The 26,298-nt window shown below is 46.6% G+C and overlaps 1 protein-coding gene across 2 annotated transcripts in view; it reads right to left on the reverse strand.

The window, feature by feature from the left end:
- clec19a (C-type lectin domain containing 19A) overlaps positions 1 to 26,298 on the reverse strand; it is a 66,403-nt gene that overhangs the window by 24,008 nt on the left and 16,097 nt on the right. The window contains exons 3-4 of one of the 2 annotated variants that reach the window (XM_078559316.1): positions 10,171 to 10,264; positions 1,056 to 1,862 (exon numbers count right to left, since the gene is read on the reverse strand). In XM_078559316.1, the coding sequence (XP_078415442.1) occupies positions 1,752 to 1,862; positions 10,171 to 10,264 (205 nt within the window). In that variant the 3' untranslated portion in view covers positions 1,056 to 1,751. Of the gene's footprint in view, positions 1 to 1,055; positions 1,863 to 10,170; positions 10,265 to 26,298 lie in introns of those variants that run through there. The other variant, XM_078559315.1, reaches the window with a different exon arrangement.

Consider the following 26,298-nt stretch of genomic DNA (forward strand, 5'->3'; position numbering starts at 1 on the left):
TGTACTGTCTACCCCTCTGTGCTAATAAAATCATCAGAACACTCTGATATTCAGTTCACCCATCAGATGAATATCATATCTCATGGATTCCATTATGATTAAAGCAATGTGGGGTGTAGTGACATTGCCGAAGATATGATAATGAGGAAACATTGAGTATTATTGGTTTTACCTACATCTTATAACAAGATATAGGTTGTTATAACTGGTGACAGTTCAGCCGCTGAAGACAGGTCAGTGCTGAAGGTGCTTTGAAACAGGAATTAATTACGTCCACCCTCTATTGAGGGCTGAAATGTTATATTTTTTATCAAACCCACATGTGATCATTTTCGGAAGTTTGTGGTTAAAGATTGGAGGTATCAATAGTTTTGTTTGGGCAATTCATTTTGTCTGATGGACTAAATTTCAAATTGAGTGTCAATTCTTCAAAGTTATTAACAACACATAAGGAAGAATGTTTTTCTGAGTTGGCAGTACAGCTATCTTGCTGTGGGAGTTTATCAGGATATATAAAATTTTAGAAGCCAATACTTACGTCATTCCTCCAAAGATTGTATTTTTTCTAACTAACAAGAGCCTATTCTTCTTCTATAAAGCATACCATTGGCAGGATTAACTGCAACAGCATCGTCAGGCTGGTTTATTTGGTTAACCCTTTGCCAATTGTCTCCAGTCCTCAAATATGATATTGTGCTGTCTAACGCCCCACCTTGCTCTGACAGAAAACTCTGTGAATAAATCTGATTAATAAGTCTCTTGTCCCAAGAGTCTTAATAAGATGTAAATTAATTGTCTTCCTAATTTGTGATGTTGTGAAATCCTATATACTGTTTTCTAACCAGTAGTACTTTTACTGTTAATCATACAGGCAGTCCTCGGACTTACGACATAATTGTTCCTAAAGCCATGTCTTAAATTGAAACATCATAACTCGGAACTGATTTTCCCATAAGAGCAATGTTAGAATGTTGGGGAATTGGTTCCTGAACAAAGACCCAATACCCCATTTTCACCAAAATAACCCAGAATTTTGTACTCAATCAGTTAAGAACGAGTAATATAGCAACACTAATGTTGTAAATAGCAATAATGTTGAGATTAAAAATCACGTAAGCTGAAAATACACGTTGAAATATAATAGTGCTGTACTGTACACTGTACATTACCCCTATTTACAAATGATCTAAAAAGCATAGACAAATTTTAAAGCCTTAATTATTTTTTACATACCATTATTATGGCAAAGGAACGCTAAATGTTAAGAAAAAGTTTGAAAGCACAGAGATTCACCAAGTAAAAAATGGCGTCGGAACAGCAACTGAACATCTTGAGTCAGGAAGATGGGCAGCACAACGTCAATGCGCACAAATGAACGTTTGAACTTGTTCACTGGCACGGTGTCGTGAAGTCAAAACCAACGTGGGAAAGTCAAAACAAGGTGTCAATTTATAAATGTCATAAGTGCCAGACGTAACTCGAACATCGTAAAGCCAAGGACTGCCTGTATTGCGAATGCTAAGGAATGCTCCTCCCAATCACCTATGCTCTCCAGTTGCAGCTTTTGGCCTACATGGAAAGTAGTTTATATGGAAAGTGTAATTTGCTGAAAACACAAATAATATGACTTGGGAGAGAGCCCAAATTGTATCTAAGCAACAAAACATTGATTCTGCAGTTTTTTTGAAGATTTGATTGCAGGAGCCATTTTAGTTGAGTAGTTTTGAACACCTTGGTAATTGGGCAGCCACTCAAAAAATGTTGGTTGTGTGTTGCATGATTTTCAGCGGTGGGCAGTTCACTGGAGCATAGGTGTTAGGCTTTGATAATGGGCATGTTTTGTCCAATGTACAGACAGCGTTCTACATATAAATCATACCGTACAGACATTCTCACCCTGATTAAATCCAATTCTCAATATAAAGGGTTCACAGCTTTTGGATTGCAATTTTACACATGAATCACTCTTCATCCTAACTGTTGAAAATGCTGCTAATGATTGGCAAAACATATTGGAAATAGCTCATTGACAGTTTTGTGTTATGAATCAATCTCTGGCGATAGGACAAGGTGATCAAGCAGCTAAATGATAGGGGTAAAGCAACCAAGATAAAATGAAGGGGGAAAATGGGGCATGAGGAAAGGAAGGGTTAAGATGGGAAGAATGAGGAAGAAGAGGGAAAGTGTGTCGAGAAGAGAAGAGAGCCAGGTGGGATAGATGATGGCAGAGCAGAGAAAGGATGGGAAGCAGAGAAGGGAAGGGTGCAGTTGATAGTGAGGAACAACCTCTGTTGGAGCATACAGTTGAAAAAATATATCAGTCGGAGGAGATTGGAAAAGTATTTCAGTGGGGATGGGGAAAATTATCTCAGCGGGGAGAAAATATTCCAATGAATGAGGTGGCCCAAATTTTTATAACATTGTAGTGATTCCATTATCTAAAAATTACAAAGTCCTAATTTTACAACTCTTAATAGGCCCTGACATTATTTTTCATATAATTAGATCCTAATTATTCAAACAATGGGCTGAATCATCCCCAGAACTAAATGCGGTAGCGGGCGGGAAAAAGGACGTTTTACCCTAGCCACAATGGTGGTTTTCACACCATATCATCCGTTTCCCACCTCTTTAATAATGCAGCCACAGGAAACACACTGTCTCGCTGGTGTGCAGCCTCTGAACCACCCGCCACGCCGTTTACCTCACTGTATCCTCATTCTGGGTGCCATATCTAAACTGCAGCCACCCACACAGTTCTCAATACTTGCAGCCCACGACTGCTCCAGTGAAGGCATGACCCTGAAAGCCAAGAAGAGATCAGTGACCCATCTGGGAATGTCTTTCGGAGGCCCCACCATGATCTCCTCTATCCCTGCTTTGGCCACAGCAACCTCATCACTCCGGTTTGGGAGGCGGTGGCAGTGGTGGTCAGTGCCAATGCTGCACAGGAGAGGTTGGCCACCCAATGCAGAAAGAGGATGAATAAGTTCATCCGTGCCACCAGGGTAAGGCAACCATCTCATCACTCTAAACTCACACACTCACAAGCCCATCACACATTCACTGGCATCTCACTCACTGCCAGCTCAAGGGACATCACCACTCTCTCTCTCACACACACCCACACATCTCCATCTGGCCTCATCTCCTCTGGAGGCTGCCTCCTCAGCCCTCACCATCTTAAGGCCACTCACATAGATCAACATGTGCCCCATACACATCCTGGGATACCCTCCTTCCCCAGTACAGCCCTCACCCTGCAGCCTCTCCCCTCACCTGAGGCCACTTCTCCCCCTTCCCCAAGCAAGCCCTAGCCCTGCAGCTGTTGAAAAGCCACCCCTGCCTTACAGCTGGTCTGGTAGGTAGAGACCTGCCCGTGAGCCCCCCCTAAAAGGGCTGGATTTTCAACTGGATGATCAGGCATAAAACTTATAGGCCCGAAATTTACTTTTGGTGGGTGTGCCCAATGGGTGAGCCCAGGAGCTGTCAGGAAAGGGCCCGGGAGCAGTCGGGAAAGGGCCCGGGAGCAGTCGGGAAAGGGACTGGGAGCAGTCGGGAAAGGGCCCGGGAGCAGTCGGGAAAGGGCCCATCGTCCGCGATCAGCTTCCGACCGCGGTTTCAGGCTGTCTGGCTGATTAACAGGCAGCCAGCATGAAACAGGCGCTGAAACGCTCAGCGCTGCCGGGGTGGGGTGGGGGCGGGAAGAGGACGAGCGATAACATGACCGTGGGTGTGGGCGAGCGCAGTGAGAGAGCGCCCTGAAGGCAGAGAGCTGCCTCAGGGAGCTGCAGACCCCAAAACCATCAAATAATGTTTTAAAAAGCTGCAAAAAAAATGTCCATACATCACAATCAGGTACCCGAAAATATGGCTGATAAAAATGTTGCCCATAGGCTTTTATTTTAATTTTTATTTTATAACGGAAATCCCATCCAGCCCTTGGATGAGGTTTGATGAAAAATGTAAAGGCCGCCTGGCCAATTCGCCCATCCGCCAACTGTAATGTTGGACGGGCCACGAAAAATTGGAGACAATTGCACCACTAACGGCCTTAATTACCCTCTTAATTATTGACAGAAATGCTTCAGACTTTTGCACGCGCCCACCAAGCGAAATATTGTGTGAGTGCGCGATGATATTGGGATGCTCGCCCGACATCTTCTCGCGCGATTTTACGGCCGATCACGTCAGGCGCACGCCTGTCCGTGGGACATAAAATTCAGCCCACAGAAACTGCTGGAATTTCACTTTCCTTTACCTCAGTGGGAAGGAAAATCCGGCTAATCCCTAATCCCAATTTTAAACACAGGCAGCAAGTTGAAAATCTACCTCAAAATGTTATAGAACAAGGCATGATGGTAATACTAACATTAGCAAAGCGAGGCGGAGGGGCATGTTAGTGGGGTGGTGAAAAAAGCATACGGGGCACTTGCCTTTATCAACCGAGGCATAGATTACAAAAGTAGGGAGGTCATGTTGGAGTTGTATAGAACCTTAGTGAGGCCACAGCTGGAGTACTGTGTGCAGTTCTGGTCACCACATTATAGGAAGGATGTGATTGCACTGGAGGGGGTGCAGAGGAGATTCACCAGGATGTTGCCTGGGATGAAACATTTAAATTATGAAGGGAGGTTGGATAGACTTGTGTCGTTTTCATTGGAGCAGACAAGACTGAGGGGCGACCTGATCGAGGTGTACAAGATTATGAGGGGCATTGACAGGGTGGATAGGGAGCAGCTGTTACCCTTATTTGAAGGGTCAGTCACAAGGGGGCATAAGTTCAAGGTGAGGGGCAGGAGGTTTTGGGGGGATGTGAGGAAAAACTTTTTTACCCAGAGGGTGGTGACGGTCTGGAATGCGCTGCCTGGGAGGGTGGTGGAGGCGGGTTAGTCTCACATCCTTTAAAAAGTACCTGGATGAGCACTTGGCACATCATAACATTCAAGGCTATGGGCCAAGTGCTGGTAAATGGGATTAGGTAGGTAGGTCAGGTGTTTCTCACGTGTCGGTGCAGACTCGATGGGCCGAAGGGCCTCTTCTGCACTGTGAGATTCAGTGATTCTGTGATTCATCATTGAAAACCCCTATCACAATGTCACCTACATGAATTTTCACAGGATTACCAAGAACTTTTGATAGATTTGGAATGGAACATTGCAACCCACCTACCGGCTTTAATGGAGATGATTTCATCGGGGTGAAATCGCAGGCTGTGAGGAAAGGTGGTCTACAGGTCATTGAGAACTCATGTCCCCTGCTGGTGGGTTTTTCAGGAGTGGGGAGGGAGGGTCTGTAAAATCCCCTGCCTGGCTTTCCCACAGGCTGCAGTCCCTCCCGACCTCTCCACATTTTACACTGGAATAGGTGAGCCTTAGGCCAGCCCACCTGCCCTTGCAACAATTGAATGGCCCATGAATGATCGCTTAATGACCGTCTCTCACCCAGCCTCAATTTTCAGGCTGGCAGGAGGAGTTCAGAGTCAGCCAGGAAGCCCAGAAAGTGACCCGGCTCGGGCCTCAGGTGGTGAGGCAGTGGGGCACCTCCAACAACGGCCTCCTTTCAACATCAGCCATCCCACCCCCCACACACAAGGTCTGGCCCCTGCGGATGCTCCCTCCCCACCCAGTTCTGCCCACCCCCTTGGGCCTCCCTTCCCCTCCCCTCCCCACCCTGAGACCACCCCCCCAACTTACCTGGTCCCGGACTCCTGGGACTTAGATTCTGGAGACTGCTTGCAGTTCCAGTCCTGTCCACTGCAGCTTCTGGCACTGTTGGGACTAGAGAGCTGCCAGCCAATCAGATTGACAGCCAGCTCGCTGAGGTGGGTCTTCCTCCCAAGTGAGGGGCAGAGAGGTCCCACTCCAGCAAATTAACCCTTGTTGAAACGTTAAATGGCTGCGAGGCCGCCTGAATTGGTGGCAAAGTGTTCGGCGTCAATTCTTCGGATGGCAGAAAGGGAAACCCCACCATCGTAAAAGTCCTGGCCAAGGAAATTAAGAAATAATAATTCAATAATGAATCAAAAATATTGAAACCTGTTTGATTTGGTTGAGTAACAATGGGAATTATATATCTTCGATGGCACTCATTTGTCTACAAGACTCTGTGTGAATCAATTAACAATACTTGTTGGAAGTTCAAATCCTGCTCCACTGCAATATGCATGGTCAGAGGTGCTAGCCTTTAAGGGAGATGGCAAACAGAAGCTGCTCTGTCCTTTCAGGTGAATGCTGAAGATCCTCTGGTTCTCTTTGGAGCCGATCTCAGCATCATTCCTTCCATCAGCCAAGCTGATCAACATGTCATCAAGCCAACTGTGGAATTTCACTGCACCGACTTTCGCTCCTGTGTCTGTCCACCTAACAACAGTATTCAATGTGCCCTGGGAGTTGTGGTAGTGTGCTATATAAATGTAAATCCTTTCACATGGCTTATCCTCAGTTCAGTAAAATAGAACACATGCTTATCATCGAACACAAGTAACAGCTTTAAATATTTTTTCTCAGTCCATTAAGTCGATTATTTAAAGAAGAATATCCAGCATTCCTTGAGTTTTGGTTTACATTCAGACTCTATTGGGTTCTGCTTCATCCCATCTTACACAACGTAAAACAAGGTAATAATTGAGCAGACTGGGAGAGCTATTAAAAATAACAGAGGGATACAAAGTGATAAGATGTCAAAAGGTAAGTTTTAAAATAACATCTTGAGAAAGAGAGTGGTAAGGAAAAATACAGGTCCATTAACGACAATAAGGTTGTACAATAATGGATAATGTGGAAGTGTTATGAAAGCATTTCACAGTAGAGGGTCAAATACAAGGAAACATTAAAATAAGTCAAGGGGAGGAATTTATTGGTTTTAATATAATTAATAAGAAAATGGTAATAAGGAAAATAATAGGATTTAAGACAGATAAGACTTAAGGCAATCCATGTCCAAATGCAGCAAGACCTGGACAATATCCAGGCTTGGGCTGACAAGTGGTAAGTAACATTTGCACCACACAAGTGTCAGGCAATGACCATCTCCAACATGACAGAATCTAACTATATCCCCTTGACATACAATGGCTTTACCATCGCTGATCCCCCACTATCAACATCCTGGGGGTTACCATTGACCAGAAACTGAACTGGACTAGCAATATAAATACTGTGGCTACCAGAGCAGGCCAGAGGCTAGGAATCCTGCAGCAAGTAACTCACCTCCTGACTCCCCAAAGTCTGCCCATCATGTACAAGGCACGAGTCAGAAGTGTGGTGGGATACTCCCCACTTGCCTGATGAGTGCAGCTCCCACAACACTCAAGAAGCTTGACACCACCAGGACAAAGCAGCCTGCTTGATTGGCACCACATCCACAAACATTTACTCCCTCCACCACCGACACACAGTAGCAGCAGTGTGTACCATCTAAATGATGTACTGAAGGAATTCACCAAGGCTCCATCAACAGCACCTTCCAAACCCACAACCATTACCATCTAGAAGGACAAAGGCAGCAGATAGATGGGAACACCACCACCTGGAAGTTCCCCTCCAAGCCACTCACCATCCTGACTTGGAAATATATCGCCGTTCCTTCACTGTCGCTGGGTCAAAATCCTGGAACTCCCTCCCTAACTGCACTGTGGGTGTACCTACACCACATGGACTGCAGCGGTTCAAGAAGGCAGCTCACCACCACCTTCTCAAGGGTAACTAGGCATGGGCAATAAATGCTATTGAAGCCCACATTCCGTAAATGAATAAAAGAAAAGACAAATCTTCAGGATTTGATGCTTTCACTTTGGATCCAAGAAAGACAAATCTGAATATTTTCTTAATGGTGCATACTGGGAACTGAGGATGTGCAAGTGATCAGGTCAATAAACTCTAAACAGAGGCACAGAGTCATTAAAAAGACAAATACAATGCTTGTCTTTAGCTCAAGGGAACTTGGAGAAGACCTAGTGCAAATTCACCAGAATTATATCAGGGCTAAAAGATTGAATCATGAAGACAAATTGCATCAACTTGGCTATTAGTCCCTTGAGTTTCAAAAGTTGCGGGGTGATAGATTTGTGGTGATTAAGGCAATAAAAGAATTTGATGTGGTGGGTCCAGAACAGTTCTTTACTCTGGTGGGTGGGTGGGGGGGGGGAATGTAGAACAAGCGGCAGAGGGTATGGGGGGTGGAGGGGTAGGGGCGTGGGGAGCAGGGAGTGGGGGTGCAGAATTTTAAAGCCAAGCCATTCAAGAATTAAATCAGTAATCGTTTTTCCACATAAAAGGCAGTGGTAACCGGGAAATCTTACCCCCAAATGGCTGTGGACACTGGGTCAACTGATACTCTCAAGATTGAGACTCACAGATTTTTATGAGGTTCCCTTTAGGGATGAAAGGTGGACAAGTTGAGCTGAAGAAAAGGGAAGCCACAGTCTAATTGTAGGTAGTACAGGCTCAAGGGGCCGAAGGGAGTGTCTATTCCTGTTCCTCCTTTATTGTTTTTCTCGGAATCCCCTGTTATTTTAAATAGGTCAGCAACCACGGTTTACTGATGGCGGGTTTTGTTCTCATTCTGGTCCCTTGTACCTTTTTCACACAAAGCATTCTTACTTACCTATATATTGCCTTGAAAAATATTTTATGGTTTCTTCCAAGTGGACAAAATAACTCAAATCAAACAGACAACAGGTGCCGCCAAAAGCAATTGGCCGATTGTGCAATGATTCCTAGCCAGGAAAATCCAATCCTGTAGAAAAACGGGCTGGAATTTCAAGCGGGGTCAGGAACCCGGCACGTGGATGAATTCTGGGTCCTGACCCCACCTCTCAAAAGTCTCGTGACACTAACTTTAAGTTCACTAATTGGCCAGGAGTCGGGATTGGTGCTCAACCAGTAATGCCAAGTCCCCCAGGAGGCAGGAGTTGTTTGTCTGGTGTCAGTGGCAAAGACAGGTGGCAGCCATGTTGAGAGTTGCCACTGTCTTGCCAAGGAGAGCAGGCAGCCATTCAGAGAGCTGGCACCATTGATAGAGTTGGAAGTGACCATGAGAACGTCCCACGCTCGGACCCGGCGCAAGTAGGTCCCAGAAAAACTTGTCAAAAGACAAAGAGAGAGAAGCTTTGAAATAAAACAAAAAATGCTGGAAATACTCAGCAGGTCTGGCAGCATCTGTGGAGCGAGAAACAGAGTTAACATTTCAGGTCTGTGACCAGTCACCAGAACTGGAAAAAGATTGAAATGTAATAGATTTTGAGCAAGGGGTGGGTGGGACAAGGACAAAAGGAAGGTCTGTGACAGGGTGAAAGTAAGGAGAGATTGACTGACAGGAGAGTTAGTCTTCCAGGGCCAAAGGGAATGGAGATGGGACAAGAAAAGGAACAAAAGATATGCCTAGAGCAGGTGTGCAGCTGACTGAAAGCAAAACTAAGAGAAAAAAGGAAACATTCAAAGAAAAGGAAAAAAGTGGGGCAGATATTATGGTCTTAAATTGTTGAGCTCAATGTTGAGTCCAGACACTGTAAAGACCCAAATCAAATGATGAGGAGTTGTTGCTGAAGTTTATGTTGAGCCTCACGGGAGCAGTGCAGCAGACCGAGAACAGAGATGTCAGTGTGACAGCAAGGTGCAGAATGAAAATGAGGAACCACTGGAAGCTTGGGGCCATGCTTGCAGACTGAATGGACGTGTTCTGTCCACAGATGTTACCTGACCTGCTGTAGATTTCCAGCACTTTCTGTTTTATTTCAGATTTCTGGCATCCACAGCTTTCTGCTTTTCAATTAGACAGGTGTGCACTAACATGCTGTTCGGGTTCACCGAAATAAAGTTTAAAAATTTAATTCTGCACTAGATAGGATCCTTAACAAGTTTCTTAAGGACATTTAGGGGCTGGTAATTGATGGCGAGTGGGTTTGAAACCCCCACCCTGCTTGCCTTTTCAAAATTGCCAAGTGTCCTGGATGTGTTGGGATTCAGAGATGATCTTCAGGACCGTGAATTTCAAATCCCACCCACAGTGGGTGCCAACCTTGCCATCCTTCGAAAATCCAGCCCCCTGACTTCATATCCATTGTTAGTTTTTGTCTAAGATGGTAACTGATCTGCAGCATTAAATGCATTGAAATGCAGCAGTACTTTACTAACTAATTACGACCAGATACTTATAAATTGGACTTACCACTCTTCTATCATGCAGACCTATCCAAATATCGGTAGGTATTCCAGAAACGCGACTGTTAACCAAGTCATAAACAAACACATTCTCTTCCCAGCTAATAAAGAATAAAACAGACAGGTTTAGTTATAAGTAAGGTCGGTATACAGCATAGAACCAGCATTCCTCCTTCAAAAGCATTTTAAAGATACCCTGGAAGTCAAAGTGTTCAGTCTGAAGTTCCAGTAATCGCTGGGTAGAAGAACATATTTAGGGTAGAGTTTCTACTTTGGTTCACAATGAGGAAAATATGCCCAAAGTGTGCTTGAAATTGCACTGGTTAGGTTAGGCTGGAGGAGGCCTCGTGGTGCACAGAATAGTGTCCCTTTCACAAAGAAACAAAAGGTGTGCAGCTGACTGAAAAGGAAAAAAAAATGGGCCAGATATTCTGGTGTGAAATTGTTGAACTGAATGACAGCGTCTCTGAGCCAGAAGCTCCAGGTCCAAGTCCTACTTCAGGAGTTGTTGGCCAAGGAAGGTGTGTTCATAATGCAGCCAAGAAAGGCTGAGTATCAACTTGTAAATCTTTCCAACACACCTCAATGACTGGCAGAAAGTGCAGTAGAGATTCCTGGTCAGCCTTTGATGGAAAGAACATTGTAGCCTCCACCATCATTATCCATAGTCCCAGACTACAACCTGCCTGTAAAAGTGTATGTTGTCATAGCATCTCAGGCTCCTTGCCGGTTGGCTCAGTTGGCTGGTGTGGATTAGATTGGTGTCAACAGCATGGGGTTCGATCCCCATTCTGGTTGGAGTGGGTTCAGGACCTGCCTCCTTACCCACCCCATGGTGGAGGCCGTGATGCTGTGGGTCGGACTGGCCTTTGGGCAGAGAACTCATGAAGGAAGGGAGGTTAGGCTTCAAGTTTATGTGAAAATTAATTTGCACAATAACAAACCTGAAATTTCCATTAAAGTATTCCTGGTGTGGTTTTATTAATAAAGCTGAAAACAGGTTTATCAGTAAAAATAAATAAAGGGACCCAGCCTGCCATCTGTGAGTAATTCGATTTAAAATCACAGAATCGCTTTATGTCCTTATACAACTATTCAGAACTATTCACTGGTCTACATCAGTCAGTTTCTTGATAAATTATTTTGTGAAATTAAAAAGCTTTTAAAACGTGCCTAAGAAAAAGAATACAATTTAAGGAGCCTCCCTGGGCTGTGTAGTTGTTGCAATCTTGCAATTTTGACCTGGGGTCATGGTCAGTTTTGTAGTTTGGGGCCTGATCCAGATGAATTGAATCTCAAACCAATGTAAAATATTACAGAAAACAACAACATAAGTAGATTTTAGTGTAACTTACATTAATAATTTCCTGGGGCAGAATTTTTAGGTCTGGCCAATTAACAGCCGGCGTGTAGTGCGTGATGAGCAGCTCAGCGCTGCTGGGGTGGGGGTGGGAAGAGGGTGGGCGCTAACATCAGCGCGGGTGTGGGCGAGCGCTGAGAGAAAACTCCCTGAAGGCAGAGAGCTGCCTCAGGGAGCTGAAGACCTGAAAAGCACTAATTAAAGTTTTTAAAATCAGGAAAAAAATGTGCAAGCATCAAAATCAGTCACCTGAACATATGCCTGATAAAAACGCTTTCCATAGATTTTTCTTTTTCTTTCATATAATAATGGAAACCTCATCCCGCCCTTGGATGAGGTTGCATGAAAAATGCAAAGTCTGCGAACCATAAGGTTGGATGGGGCCCTGCAAAATCGGAGACAATTGCACCTTTAACTACCTTAATTGGCCTCTTAATTGACGGATGGTGTGGACAAAAGTCGGAAGTATCGCCCGAACGGGTGATGGCGTTGGGACGCTCGCCCGATGTCATCTCGCGCAATTTTGTATCCGATCAGATCGGACACGCACCCACTCACTAAGCTAAAAATTCTGCCCCTGGTCTTTTGTGCTGGTTTGGTGAAGTCCACAGATATTATTAGGAGAAACCTGACCCTATGAAGTTACTTAATATGACTTTGAAAATATTGCTGAAAGGAGACTTTTTTTAAGCTTTTTGTCTTGCACTCATCAGGGCAATTTGCTAGAATACCAAATGTAAAGGAAACAACAATTTATACTGTGTGAGAAGAGAGTGCTGATTGGTTCACAAGTGGACTCTGATAGGGAGAGACATTACCATGGAGAATGCACCAGTTGGTGGTGACCGACAGTTAACTATCAAGCATTGTTGAAATTTAAACCAGGCAGCTTGACTCTGATTGGTAAAGGCATTGCCCTGAGGAATGAACTAATGAATGGTTGTCATTTATTTTGTTTAGCTGAAACAGGCACAACGTATGTACATGTTCTTTCTGTCTGCAAAGAACAGAACCCTGTCTATGTAGCTTCCAGAACACACAAATGCGCCACACTGCGAGGCCAGCTGTGTTTTAAGTTTTGTAAGCACAGGCTGGTTGGGTACTGTCTGTACTCTGCCCGTTGCTTATGGCAGAAGGGCACATGTTGTTTGATATGATCCACCAGCATCTAATGTTGGACACTGTGTTTTGAGTTTTGCAAGCAACAGACCTCATTGTCCCTCTAAGTGTAAAGGCCTACCATCATCCACCTACTCCACAATGAGATACAAGCCTTGATCCTCACCAATGGAATCACCATGGTCCCTATCTTAGTGAAAACTGAGGTCAAACTGAGGTCAAACAAGGCACCAACTCTCTTCTCCATTTTCCTTACTACAATATTCTACCTCACCTCCAAAAGATTACCCACAGACATGAAGATAATCTACAGATCAGACAGGAAACTGTTCAGCTTATGCCTTCAATCCAAAACCAAAACCAATCCAACCTCTGTCATAAAATTTCAGTATGCAGATGAGGCTCACTCAGAAACTGGGCTCCAGGTCATTGTCAACTCCTTCTCCGAAGCATTTGAGAAAATGGGCCTTTCACTAAACACCCAGCAAACTAAGGTCCTCTTCCAACCATCTCCCACAGTGCATCACCTCCCCACATTGCTTAAGATCAATGGCAAGATCCTGGAAAGTTTGGACCATTTTCCGGATCTTGGGAGCCTCCTCTTGACGAAGACAGACACAGATGACGAAAATCATCATCGCCTCCAAAGTGCCACCTCAGCCTTCGACCGACTGAGGAAAATAATGTTTGGGGACCAACAAACCTGAGACTAGTGTCATGGTTCACCGAGCAGCAGCCATCCCTGGGCTGCTATATGGTTTAGAACTTTTGGGAAGTACTTGAGAAGTACCCACCAGCAGCACCTTCGCAAGATCCTCCAAATCCAGTTGCAAGTAAGGCAGCCCAACAGCAGATTCCTCTCCCAAGCCAACACACCCAGCATCGAGGCGCTAATCACCCTAAAACCAGCTCTGCACGGAGGGACATGTAGTTTATATGTCTGACAGCAAACTCCTGAAGCAACTGCTTTACTCAGAACTCAGTCGTGGCAGGAGACTCCCAGGAGGACAGCGGGGATGCTTTAGGGATGTCCTCAAAGCATCAATCAAGAGGCCAAACATTTCCATCGACTCATGGGAGGCCCTGGCTTGTGACTGACCAAAATGGAGATAAGGCACCAAACACATTCGCAGAGGCAAAGCCGAAGTGTTGGAGAGAGTGCACAAATTTCCCGATAACCCACCTGCCTGATCCTCCAATCACCACCGAGCCTCCATGTGGCCGTGTCTGTCGATCGCACATCGGACTTATCAGCCATCTCAGAACCCATCAGACCGGAGTGGAAGTGAGTCACCATCAATCCCGAGACACTGCTGAAGAGGAGACGAGAGTAGGCTGCAGAATATAGTCCCAATCACCAATTAACTATGGGCGGAATTGTCCGGTCCCGTTGGTGGAAGGCATCACGGTGGGCGTGGGGGAGAATTCAGTGTGAGGGGCAGAGATCAGTTTCACGCTGGCATGAAATCACAGCGGGATCATCTGCTGGTGATGTGAATCTCGCTGGAGGCTGGCATCCTGCTAATGGGATGCAAAGTAAGGCCCAGCCAGAATCGTCCCTCCATGCCCGATTTACCGTTACCCCAGCGGGAAAACACGTGGCCCAGAACACGCCTGGACAGGTGTGTGTGATGTGCAGAAGTCGGGCCTTACTGTTAGGGACTTGCTCACATCGCAAACATCGAGGAGAAGATGCTGGAACCCGACAGCTCCTGGGCCCTGGAGGAACACGTGCATCGCCTGCTGGGTGGATCCTCATGGACATGGCTCCACAGTGAAGCAGCTCTCGGAAGGGGGGAGGTCTCCGTTGATGTCTGGGGTCTGCTTTGGAGCATCACGGTCTTGGCCAGGGGCTGCTACAGGTGTTCGGCATTGTAGGGGGAGAGGGTGGTCTAGGTGTGAGTGGGAGAGGAAGGTGTACCGGGGGGTGGGGGGGGTGGGTGAGGTTGGGGGTGGTGGGGAACAAAAGGTGTCCGGGGAAGTGAGGTTGGGCGGGCGGTTAAAGGTGTCGGGGGAGGAGGGAGTACGGGGGGAGGAGGGTACAATGGGGGAGAATGCTGTAAGTGGGGAGATGAGTGTAATGGGGGAGGAAGGTGTAAGGGTGGGAATTCGGAGAGGGGAAGGTGTCATGGCGAGGAGGGTATATGAATGGAGGGGGGAGTAAGGGTGGAGGGAGGGAGTAACGGAAGAGCGGGTGGGAAGTTGTCCAGGTGAACGTGCGCACAAAGGGGGGGTCTGTGGAATCAGTGACTGCCTCTGGGGAGTGACCTGAGGGTGGGTGTGTTAGGAGGGAACGGTCAGAGCGAGAAGGGGCAGAGAGAGCCGGTAGGGTGGGAGGCTGAGGATGCGTCAGCAACGGTAGAAGGGACACGGAGGCAGGAGGAGGTCAATGTGGATGGGGGTGGGATTGTCAGGAAGGAAGGGAATGTGCACATTCACCTGGACATCCTGGAAAGACGAGGGATCAGGCTGGTAGGTGACGGTGGGAGGTGGAAGGTGATGCTGGGGGGTCGACAGTGATGGGGGAAATGACACGGGTGCCTAGGGGAGGGGGAAGGGTGGGGGAGCTGATCCAAAACTTCACTACGGCCACAGCTGTCGAAATGGAAAGTGAGCGGAGTCTTGTGTTGGATGGACACAGGAGCTGCTGGGGGTGTGATCAGTGGGTGGGCGGAGAGGCAGGTCGGCTCAGACAGACAACTGAAGGAGAACCCAACAGGCAGCATTGAAAATACTCGGGACAGTGAGGCCAGTGTGATGGACGAAGGCTCCGCGTGGGTGGGAGAGGCTTGTATGAGGCTCCGAAAGGCCCTGCCACACACACACTTCTCCCTCCAGAATAACCTGTGGTCCAGCTACATGCAGCTGAGCTGCTAGTGGGTTGGTGGGTGAGGGCAGTGGGTGCAGTGGGAGGACTCGGGAAGTCTGTCAATGAAGCTGAAAGACAACATCACACATTATTCAGTGAAAGTGAATATATTTTCAGGTTGTAAAGTGACAAAATGTGTTCACCTGTGCAGCCACCTGTGATCAGAAATCCTTAGCTTTCCTAGGACTACCACTCCTTCTCGGTGCTGCCCTGACATCCTCAGCAGGGGTGGGGACAGCCTGTGCAATGGTTGGCCCTGTTCCCTCTGATGACTTTGGCCTGGGTCCTCTGGAGAGCCGAGGCCTTGAGGGCCCAGGCTTGCTTTGGCTGTCCTCCTGTGGGCCAGCTGCTCCCTCTAGGGTGACAGAGGATGAGGTTGAGGGGGTCATAGGCAAAGGGGACTCGGAGGGAGAGGACAGCTTCTGAGATTCCAGAGTGGATGACCCAGGGGTGTCCAGCTGCCGCTCCTCCTCCCTTCGGGTACCTGAGGGCCCCGGCCTGACTCCTTGAGGGAAATGAGCACTCGGAGGGACATCGAGCTGCCCCGTTTCCCTCTTGTGTTGTCACTGCAGGAACTCACCCATGGCTCCTGCGATGGGTGCAGGTCTGCGCACATCTCCATGTTCTGCTGGACCAGGGTCTCCATGGAGTCCGCCATCCTCCCCATGGAGACCTCCATACGCGCACATGTGGGCACCACTTCATCAGAGAGCAGGCGGGCACACTCCACTGACTCACGTGCCACTCTGTTGAGGGCTTATAACAGCTCTGTGTGATGTTCCCATATCTTCTGCTGTCTCTCCAGGATGAGTTGGAAGGCCAAATCCAGAGGTTCATCATTTGACTCGGACCTCACAGATGCCTTTTCCCCAGTAGCCCCCTGAGTGTTGGGGAGCTCGGCTGAACCTGCCTCCTCCTGCTATGGACACGTGTCCGTGCGGTGACCACCAGATTGTGAACCCGAGCCTGCTCTAGATCTAGGTCCCACCGAGGTGTGTGTCTCTGCGCTGGTGGAGGGTGTGGGTAAGCGCTGTGACGGGTCTTCAAGGCTGCTTATTTCCAGCTCTTCAATGGAGGAGGTGCCTCTTGGCTGGAGGTGAGGACCTGGATGGAGCTGAGGGACTGGCTGGCTGAGGGTGTCGGTCACTTGGCAGAGCTCCCTGTGAACCAAAGTAAAGATAATTAGTGCCTGGCAGCAAAGTCAAAAGCAGGAGAGAGAGCACTCATGATTGCGATGAAAGAGGGATGATGTGGTGCCGGGTCTTCATGTGGGTGTTCGCCACCAACCTCACCGTCACCGCAGGCACGGTCCACGTCCTCACCAGTCAGCGCGATGGCACACTCCTCAAAGTGAGTGAGGGGCCTAATATGGGCCACTCCACTCCCGATCTGGGACCTCTCCCTGCTGATGTGAGCAGGCTTCTCCTGCATGGAAACAGATGGAGAGAGTGTGAGCAGGACACATGGCGCTGAGTGGAATGTTTGTGTGGTGAGCGGAGCCATGGACAGGATGTGGACACGAGCTCGAGAGGGTATGAACCTGATGGAGATGTGAGGGTGTGTGTGAGAGTTAGTGGTGTTGTCCCTTGAGGTGTGGGATCCCTGTGGATGTTTGATGGGTTTGGGAGCGGCAGAATGTATGAGATCATTCACCCTTTTCCTGCACTGGATGGTGACCTCCTCTGTGCTCCAGTGGTGCTGACCGTCGCTGCCACAGCGTCCCAGGCTGGATTGGTGACTCTGGTGGACCTCGTGCGTCCAGAGCGGGGGTAGAGGACATCATCGCGACCTTACACTGCATCCAGCTGGCACCCAGAGAGACGTCACTAAATTTTGGGCTGTTGTCTTCCTGGCTTTTGGGGCCATCAGTTTCCTGGGGCAGTCCTGGTTTGTAGACATGAAGTCGGCTGCTCTCTGGTGCAGTTTAAATATGGCGTCCGGAGCGAGGGAGCGCTGAGGTCACAGTGTGTCAGGCCAATCCGAGCCTGCCCACCAGTGACCCAGTGTGTTTCCCGTGAGTGCATTAGTGATGAGGTGGGACATGATGGGAAGGGGATGATACAGTGTGAAAATCCACCATTGAGGCTGGCAGGTGAAATGTCTGTTTTCATGCCCGTTACCACACTGAGACGATGTCTTTGTGTTGTGGATGGTATGATGGTTTGGAACAGGTCACATAGCTCCCTGGGTACCTAGCGTTCACTGTGATTGTCATCATACACTGGCTGAAAATGAAAATGAAAGGCTTTTTGTTTTCTGTATTGAAGGGTTTTTTTTAATGGGGTTTTTTTTAATGGGGATTAGTAAATGCATTTTATAAATCGTTCCTTTCACCTGCGAGAATCCTGCTAGATTAAAGATGTGGTTAACTCTGTCTGTTGGTTGTTTCCATTGAAAAGAATATGTACTGCAAAGTCCTTGTGAATTACACACTTAGATTTTGATGAGGTGGTAAATATAGTCTAAAAGGTTAACAGGATGGATATGCTAATGTATGATGTAGATGATGATGTATCACTGACATCAGTCAATCATGTGTTAGACTCTTACAAGAGAGGCTAGAACACCACGCTCAGAAACAACTTGCCTACTCTCTAACCTCTAGATATATTATTAATAAACAAGTGTTAAGCAAGCACCAGAGTGTGACTACAGTCTGTCCAATAACCAAGAGCCATGCCAAGAGTCCACAGACCAGAGGGACCATCCAAAACATGGTGGCAGCAGTGGAGACATCAACGTAAAAAAATACATTGGTGCAATCGACAGAATCACAGGGTGAAGAAAAACCTGTTAGCAGCTGGTATTTACAACTCATTGGAAGGGGGCAGCAAACTGGAGAGAGGTAATGATGACTGTACCTGGTGAGCAGTCCCTGCTCCTACCCTGCCCATTTGACTGTCTCAAGGGCCCACAGGGAGGGCAGAAGTGGGAGTTATGGAAACGCCATTTCCTTCGATATCGAGCAGCTTCGAACCTTCACGCAAAGAAGCAAAAGCATCAAGTCAGTTCCTTTCTTTACGCTGTAGGTCCAGGAGCAGATGGCATTCTCCGGAGGCCGGGAGTGAAGGAGTTTATCACAGACCTTGAGACTGTTCTCAAGGCCTTTGACATCTATTTTAGCCTGAAGCAAAACAATAATAGAGCAAGCACGTTTCAACCAAAGGTTGCAATGACCTGGAAAACTGATTAAATTATTTCTCACTGACCTATATCGCCCAGCTAGTTCCTGTAGATACAGGGTGCTGAAGCAAAAGCTAATCCATGATTACATAGTCACGGGGGGCTGAGATGAAAAACTCTCCAATTTTCTGCAGACCAAAAATGACCTGACTTTAGATCAGGTGGCCTCAGTACACCAGGCAGACCAAGCTTAGAGAATTTAACGTGTCATAATTCGGCACAACTCCGAGGCTTCACATGACATCGTTGACTGAGTAGGCCAACGGGCAGTGGCCCATAAGAAAGCCTGCCAAACTGGGCGAAAGGGCGGGAAACCCGACAGCGGCAGCCATTTTGAAATGCTTACGTTGTGGCGCGAAGAGCCGGGACTGTTCCGGGACTGCCCAGCAGGGAGCGCAGAATACTTCCAGTGCAGGAAAACTGGACATTTCAAGAGTTTCTGCAAATCCAGCAATTTTAATCAAGGTAGAAGACAAGAAAATGTTTACGAAACACATTCCATCCAAGAAAGTGGAAATCAAGACAAAGACGAAATTAGAGTTTTGAGGGGAAGTAAATGGTCTTAATCATGACTACTGGTCAGTTACAGTGCAAGTTAAAGGCTTCAATACCACATTCAAAGTTGATACCGGGGCTGACGTTAACATACCAGCTGATGATCTAGTTTGGCTTCAGCCAATACCCCTTCATCCATCAGACATCAAACCTGAGGTCCAGGGGGCTCAAACCTTCCAATCAATGGCAAGACTATTGCTCCTCTTCATTACAAAGGGCGAGAGATCATTGACTTTCTCTACATTGTTCACAGTCAATGCACATCCTTATTAAGTGGAGATGTTGGTGTACTTCTAGTAATTCTGAAAAGACCAGATGATGACCAGCATTTTAACAACTCAATGTCATTCATGAAACAATCAACCTTTTATTTAGAACCATTAGATCTTCAGCCGACAGCAGCCAAGGAGGTTTATTCAATCAGCAGTGAGTTCCTTTCTATCACAGAGACACCACCCACTAGACCCTGGGCGGAGATTGAGGTTGTGAATCTCTCAGTTCTTCATGAAGTTAGGCCAGAGGCAGTGGATACAGAAGGCACTGTGGTACGCCGTGACCACATGAAGACCTGGCTCTCTCCTGAAGGAAGTGATGAGGAAGAAGCCATTGCAGCTCTGAGTGATCTGTTGGAGGATGAGGTCCTAGAGGTTAGTCTGACTTTCCAGTTGATAGACGTACCATATGAAGTCTCTGATGCCTTTTTTGAGGAGTCAGCTGTGTTTCTAGTGGCTGAGCAGCATTCAGGTCTTTATTCCACTAATACCTAGTCTATCACTGGCTGTCCAAGAAGAGTATTCCAGAGAGAAGGCCTTGCCTGATTCCATGTTAGAGTCCACAGAGGATCACACTGCCAAAGAGATGGTAGCACCTATTTGCAGGGATGAAATTCAATTGACATCCATACTCCGTTCCCGGCTGAAAACCTTCTTCCCTCTCGGGCACAGCACAGAAGCTGAGGCACCATCTTCAGCACGTTTAAAGCTTTGCAATCCTGCACAGCAAACTTTCTCAGACTTATTCCTCTACAGGAAATTTGTCTCCATTTTATCATTGAAATCTGTCCCGTTGCAGAAGATGAGGATGTTTTGTCTCCTTATCCTCAGCATTTCTCCCCATTGTCCATGGTGGAGCAGTTTCACACGGTGATGAGTCCGGTGGGCTGGCCTTGTAATGTTATGCAGATATGCAGATATATTACAATGAGGCTCCTGATATGCAGATATATTACAATGAGGCTCCTGATATGCAGATATATTACAATGAGGCTCCTGACGTCTGACGGCGAGAAACGTGGCCCCACCGTCGACTAAGCGGATGATCGTAAACAGGTTTCACAATGGGGTGAAACCGATTTTTGGTCTTCTCGCTCGCGCCACCAAACACACCCAATGCCAGCGGGCAGAGCAAATCCCAGCCATAGTTTCATATTGTTGTTAAAAAGTAGATAGCATACTTTGGGGGGTGCGGGGTAGGTGCACTATAAAGGGTTAACAGAATGGATATGCTAATGTATGACATCGATGATAATGTAGCACTGACATCAATCAGTCATGTATTAGACTCAAGAGAGACAGAGTGTGGAACACGCCTTGTTCAGGAATAATGTACACTCTGTAACCTGTTTAGATGTAGGACTAATAAACAAGTGTTAAACAAGTGCCAGAGTATGATTAATAGTCTGTCCAAGAACCAAGAACCATGCCAAGAGTCCACAGACCAGATAGACCAGTCAAAACAGTAAACAGCTCCTGTCGTAATTATAGTTCTGATTAACGTAGGACTGTAGCTTTAAGAATAATCCTATGTTTCAAGATCACATGATCTGTGAAAACCAATGGGTTAGCAGTGCGGGAACTTAACTTCACTCTGAACAAACTGAAGAACCAGTTGGCAGAGAAGATGCAGCAATGTTAAAGGTTCCAGGAGGAAGCCAACAGATACAAGAAGGAGACAGAAGAGCTGAAGTATCAGCTGAGTGAAGCTAAAGAGGCTTTGAAAGGAAAAGTCATAGAACTTTCCAAGATGTGAGTAGATAATGAAGTCATGGGTAGCTCAATTACCGAACTAAGACAAGTTGAGGTTTCACCTGAGAGAAGTCTGGATGACAATGAAGTTAAACAAAAGGCTGAGACTAAACTCTGCGGTAGAAAGAAGAAGACACAGAGGAAGAGGATGCAGAATTATTGATGAAGCGTCATCTTCGAACAAGACTAAGCCTGATACTTCCCGATTTGGAGGGGAAGGTGGAGAAAAGTCAAGGGAACCAAAAAGCGACTCATGATTTGCATAGTCATGAGCGACAATTTACTGTTGGAGAAGCAGTGTATGTAAGGAATTTCGGTGGGGAACTGAAGTAGTTACCTGGTAAAGTAAGCTCTGTGACTGGACCATTGTCGTTCCACGTGGAAGTGGAGGGCCGGATCACCCGTAAGCATGTGGATCATTTAAGCAAAAGGGAGATATCCCAACAAAACGATGTTCCACCTGTAACTATTGCTGAACCTGTGGTTACTGTTGAAGTTGCTCAACCAAGGACAGACATGCCTGATGTCTCTGTCAGAGTGGAAGACACTGAACTGCCTATGCCTAATGAAGTGCCTGATGTTAATGCGGCTCCAGAGAATGTGGTTCCTGCCAAAGAATCAGAAGTCATGGAGCTATGATGTTACACATGAATCAGGAAGTCACCTGAAAGACTGAACTTGTAAATTCATGACCTGTATAAACATTGTAATGTCATGAGATAAATATCCTTGTAAATACAAAATGTACAGAAAAGTTAAAGGGGGTGGAATGTAGTAATTATAGTTCTGATAAACGTTGGACTGTAGCTTTAAGAATAAGCCTGTGTTGTAAGATCTCATGATCCGTGTGAACCAATGGGTTAGCAGTGCGGGGTACATCCGGAGAGAGTTCTAGTTTAGTTATGGAGTTTGATGCACACATGTAGCTGCTGCTGCTGTCCTGTAAATTAAGTTCAATGTTTCCACCAAGAAAAGTTGCCTGGAAAATCAACTCTATTATAGCTCCCTAACTAATTTGGTTAATATTTTCAATCTGGCTCCCAAGGTTGCTTGATGCTACTTGTAAATGTTCAATGGCAAAATAAATCAAGATGGTGGGGAGCTGGACTGTCACTGACAAGGCTGTTCTTCTGGAAGTAGGTTCGCTGTAGGCCCACAGTCAACATATCCCCCAAAGCTCTCATAGCACGCCTTCTGTGATGCTTCACTCAATCAGCAAGCCTTTGGCAACGTATCACACAAGAGACCATTGGAGAAAATTAAATGGTAGGAAATTAGAGGGAGGTTAGCTAATTGGATTAAAATCTGGTTGACAGGGAGCACAGAGAGTAGGAACTAAGGGCAGTTTCTATTCTGGGACAGCTTCTGTTCAGTGTGTGTAATAATGCCAATTTTCCAAATAATCCTAAACCAGGAAGCATTGTAAATAATCCTGAGGGCAAAAGGAAACTGCAAATGGATGTTGATAAGATGATGGAATAGGCAAAAAAAGTAACAGATGGGGATGGTACATTTTGGTGAATAAAAGGAATGATTACACTTTGACCGAGGAAGCGAGCAGAGGGATTGTGGGGGAGGGGTTCAGAGTCATAAAATACTTTAAAAAGGACTTACATTTATATAATGCCTACACAACCTAAAGACATCCCAAAGCACTTTAGCCCTCAACAAACAGCTAAAACAGATGACCTCATCACTATCACAATGCAGTTTGTGTGAGTTTTGCTGTGCACACATTGGCTGACACATGTCCTACATCACAATAGCGGTGACATCTCAAAAGTGCATCAGTGGTTGTGAAATGCTCTTGGACATTCTAAAGTCGGACAAGGTTTGATATACGTCCTTATTTATTTTACTCCTCACTGTCATATTCCTCTGTGTGTTGCCTGTTGCCATGCTGGATATTCAGGAAAGGAGGGTTTAAACCAAGAATGGACAAGCAGACCCCATGAGATTAATGAGACGCTGAGTGGAAAGTTGTGGCTCTGTGGTGTTTAACAGAGAGAGAAGGTGCATTTGCTCAGTCAGTAACCAAACACCAGTAATATTCCACCGACTACATCACCTCCCGTGACAAGAGCTGAGCTCATCCCTTCAGGCTGCATGGGCTCTAGAGGGGGCAGTTAGATATTTAAGGGTGGGCACAGTTGGCACTTGATCATATTCCAACTCAATGTTAATTGAACAGAACCCCTTCCTACTTGTTAAAACCATAGCATTGATGGATGAGCCTCCAGGTGATTAGCGGTTTCATAACTAAAGCCTTGGAATCTCTGGAAGTGAAGCCAGGTTGAAAACATGAAATAAAAACAGAAAATGCTGGAAAAACTCAGCAGGTCTAACAGCATCTGCAGAGAGAGAGAAACAGATTTAACGTTTTGAGTCCTTATGCCTCGAAAACTCTTGGTTTTTTTTCTCTCCATCAGGTTGAAAATATTTTTGACTTGACAATAATTCTGGAAAACCAACAGCCAGAACTCAGGGTGATCAACCTTTGAACAGGTCACTGCACTAATCAGAACTGTCACATAAACTGACCACAGGAGTGAGTCTCAGCAATGAGAACACAGGATGTGTGTGTCCTGGATAAAAGTGTCAGAAAATCACCATGAAAAGTTCCAGATCTTCTCTCCCGCCCTCTCTTCAGTATCATCCTGGACGGTTTTAATTCCTGTTAAGGTCAAATTGTGAAACATGGAGCAGAAAAATGAGAGCTGCTGGCTATCCTGGGAGAAGTAATTAACCATTGCAGCAAACAAGACACCAGGGACCCAGTATCGGCAGCAGTGAGAGAGCTATTCTGATGATGTCGGCTGAAGCTGCCTGAAAGAAGCCAGTTGCACTGGACACTCCTTTTGCAGTGAATGAAGGTGAGTGTGGACTGGCTGCCAGTCAGTCAGACCTGGCGCCTCTGCACATTCCAGTAAAGCAGCTCCTCATCCCTGAGGGAAGGGGAGATTTACACAGGAATGCCCAAGTACCAGTTTCTATTGCTTCAACAGCAAGTTTAACTCCTCAGGGGGGAAATAAAAAAGAAAATTAACCAACAAATCGCTGAAAAAAAAAGCAATGCGTCAAACTGAACACAAATAAAATTCCAAATAGCCTCAAACTTACTCCGAAACAAGCCAAACGCCATGAATAAAGACATCATCAAACGCCAAAAGAATCAAAAATGCTATTGTAAGTGTGGGTTTTGGGAGTGCATTGCATTTCTGGAGTGAAGCAGACAAAATACGATGGGAAATAAATGCAGGTTCTGTTCTCTTTGGCCGGGATTTTACGGTCCCGCCGCGGCGTGTCCGCCGCCGAGGTGACGAACCATTTCAATCTCCATTCGGTTCGGCGGGACCTGGGGGAGGGGGGGTCTTAAAATCCTGTCCTCGGTTTTTGAAGGCTCCCATTGGCCTTAATCCTTTAATCGAACCGTGTGGACAGATGTTGCACTTACTGAGCTCATTCCGCTCGGTACAGGGGCGGGATTCTCGCACCGCTGACCCGTCTCATGATGGGATTTTGTGCGATCTCAGCTTTTATCACACAGCTTCGGCTAAATGTTTCTCACTCCAAAGTTTATTTTCTCAGCTTAATCTCATCACCACCTTCAGCATGAAGGGCATACGGCCAGCAAAACTGCACAATATGGTTTGTTAGCACGAAGCAATATTACTTGCAGACTCTTGGCCAGCAGCAGCTTATCTCATGCCAATGCACCCATCGCCAAGCTCTCCCTGAATGTGACAGGATCATTCATGCTTTGTTGGAGCCTCCAGTTCCCAACGCCACGATGCTAAGGGGACAGGTCGGTTGCTATTGAAACCACTCCAGCGGGAAACGCAGCGATGCCTCCTTAGGGGTGAACCCTGGATGAGTAGCAACAACTGGTTGAGCAGTTAGAAAAGCAACAAGAGGCTAGGGAGGTGACAAACCAATCGCTCAAACGGTTGAGCACCAGGTCAACCGTAATAACGCGTTCAGTTTGTGCACGGACATGACACATGAAGCAAATCCGCTGTGCAGGATGGAAAGAGGAAACTACTGATGAGGGAGAAGAGTTTATTCCAGGCATGAGGAAAGGGAAAGGGGAAGTCTGGAAGCAGCAGTGGGAAAGGGAACCATTCTGTTGAGTGAAGTGGGGGTGGGGTGGGGGAGGGGATGTTTTTGGGCAACTGGAGTCTCTGGCTCTGCCAGGTTCAAAAAATTATTCATCCACAGGATATGGGCAAACCAGCAAGGTCAGAATTAATGGCCCATCCCTAATTGCCCTTGGTGATGGTGAGCTGCCTTCTTGAAATGTTACAGCCTGTGTGGTGAAGGTTTCCCCACGGTGCTGTTAGATAGGAGGTTCCAGGATTTTGACAATACAGTTCCAAGTCAGGATGGTGTGTGGCTTGGAGGGGAACTTGAAGGTGGTGGTGATCCCAAGCATTTTCTGCCTAGTCCTTCTAGGCAGGTAGGGATTGCGGGTTTGGTATTGGTGCAGTGTTGGGTGATGGTAAGTTTGCTGCGTAAGAAACCTTAGTGAGTTGCTGCAGTACATCATGTAAATGGTACACACTGCTGCCATACCGTGCCAGTGGTGGAGGGACTGAATGTTGAAGGTAGTGGATGTGCTGCCAATCAAGCGGGCTGCTTTAACCTGGATGGTGTTGAGCTTCTTGAGTGTTGTTGGAGCTGCACTCATCCAGGTAACTGGAGAGTATTCCATCACACTCCTGACTTGTAGATGGTGGACAGGCTTTGGGGAGTCAGGAGGTGAGTTACTTGTTGAAAAATACCCAACCCCTGACCTGCTCTTGAAGCTACAGGATTTATATGGCTTGTGAACTTAAGTGATAGAGGGTAATTCAGCGATGATAATGCCATTGAAGGTAAAGCGGAGTTGGTTAGATTCTCTCTTGTTGGAGATGGTCATTGCTTGGCACTTGTGCAGTGCATATGTTACTTGCCACTGGTCAGCCCAAGCCTGGATATTGTCCAGGTCTTATTGCATTTGGACATGGGCTGCCTCAGTATCTGAGG

This window comes from Cetorhinus maximus, chromosome 15 (genome assembly GCF_964194155.1).
Source record: "Cetorhinus maximus chromosome 15, sCetMax3.hap1.1, whole genome shotgun sequence".
Lineage (NCBI taxonomy): Eukaryota > Metazoa > Chordata > Chondrichthyes > Lamniformes > Cetorhinidae > Cetorhinus > Cetorhinus maximus.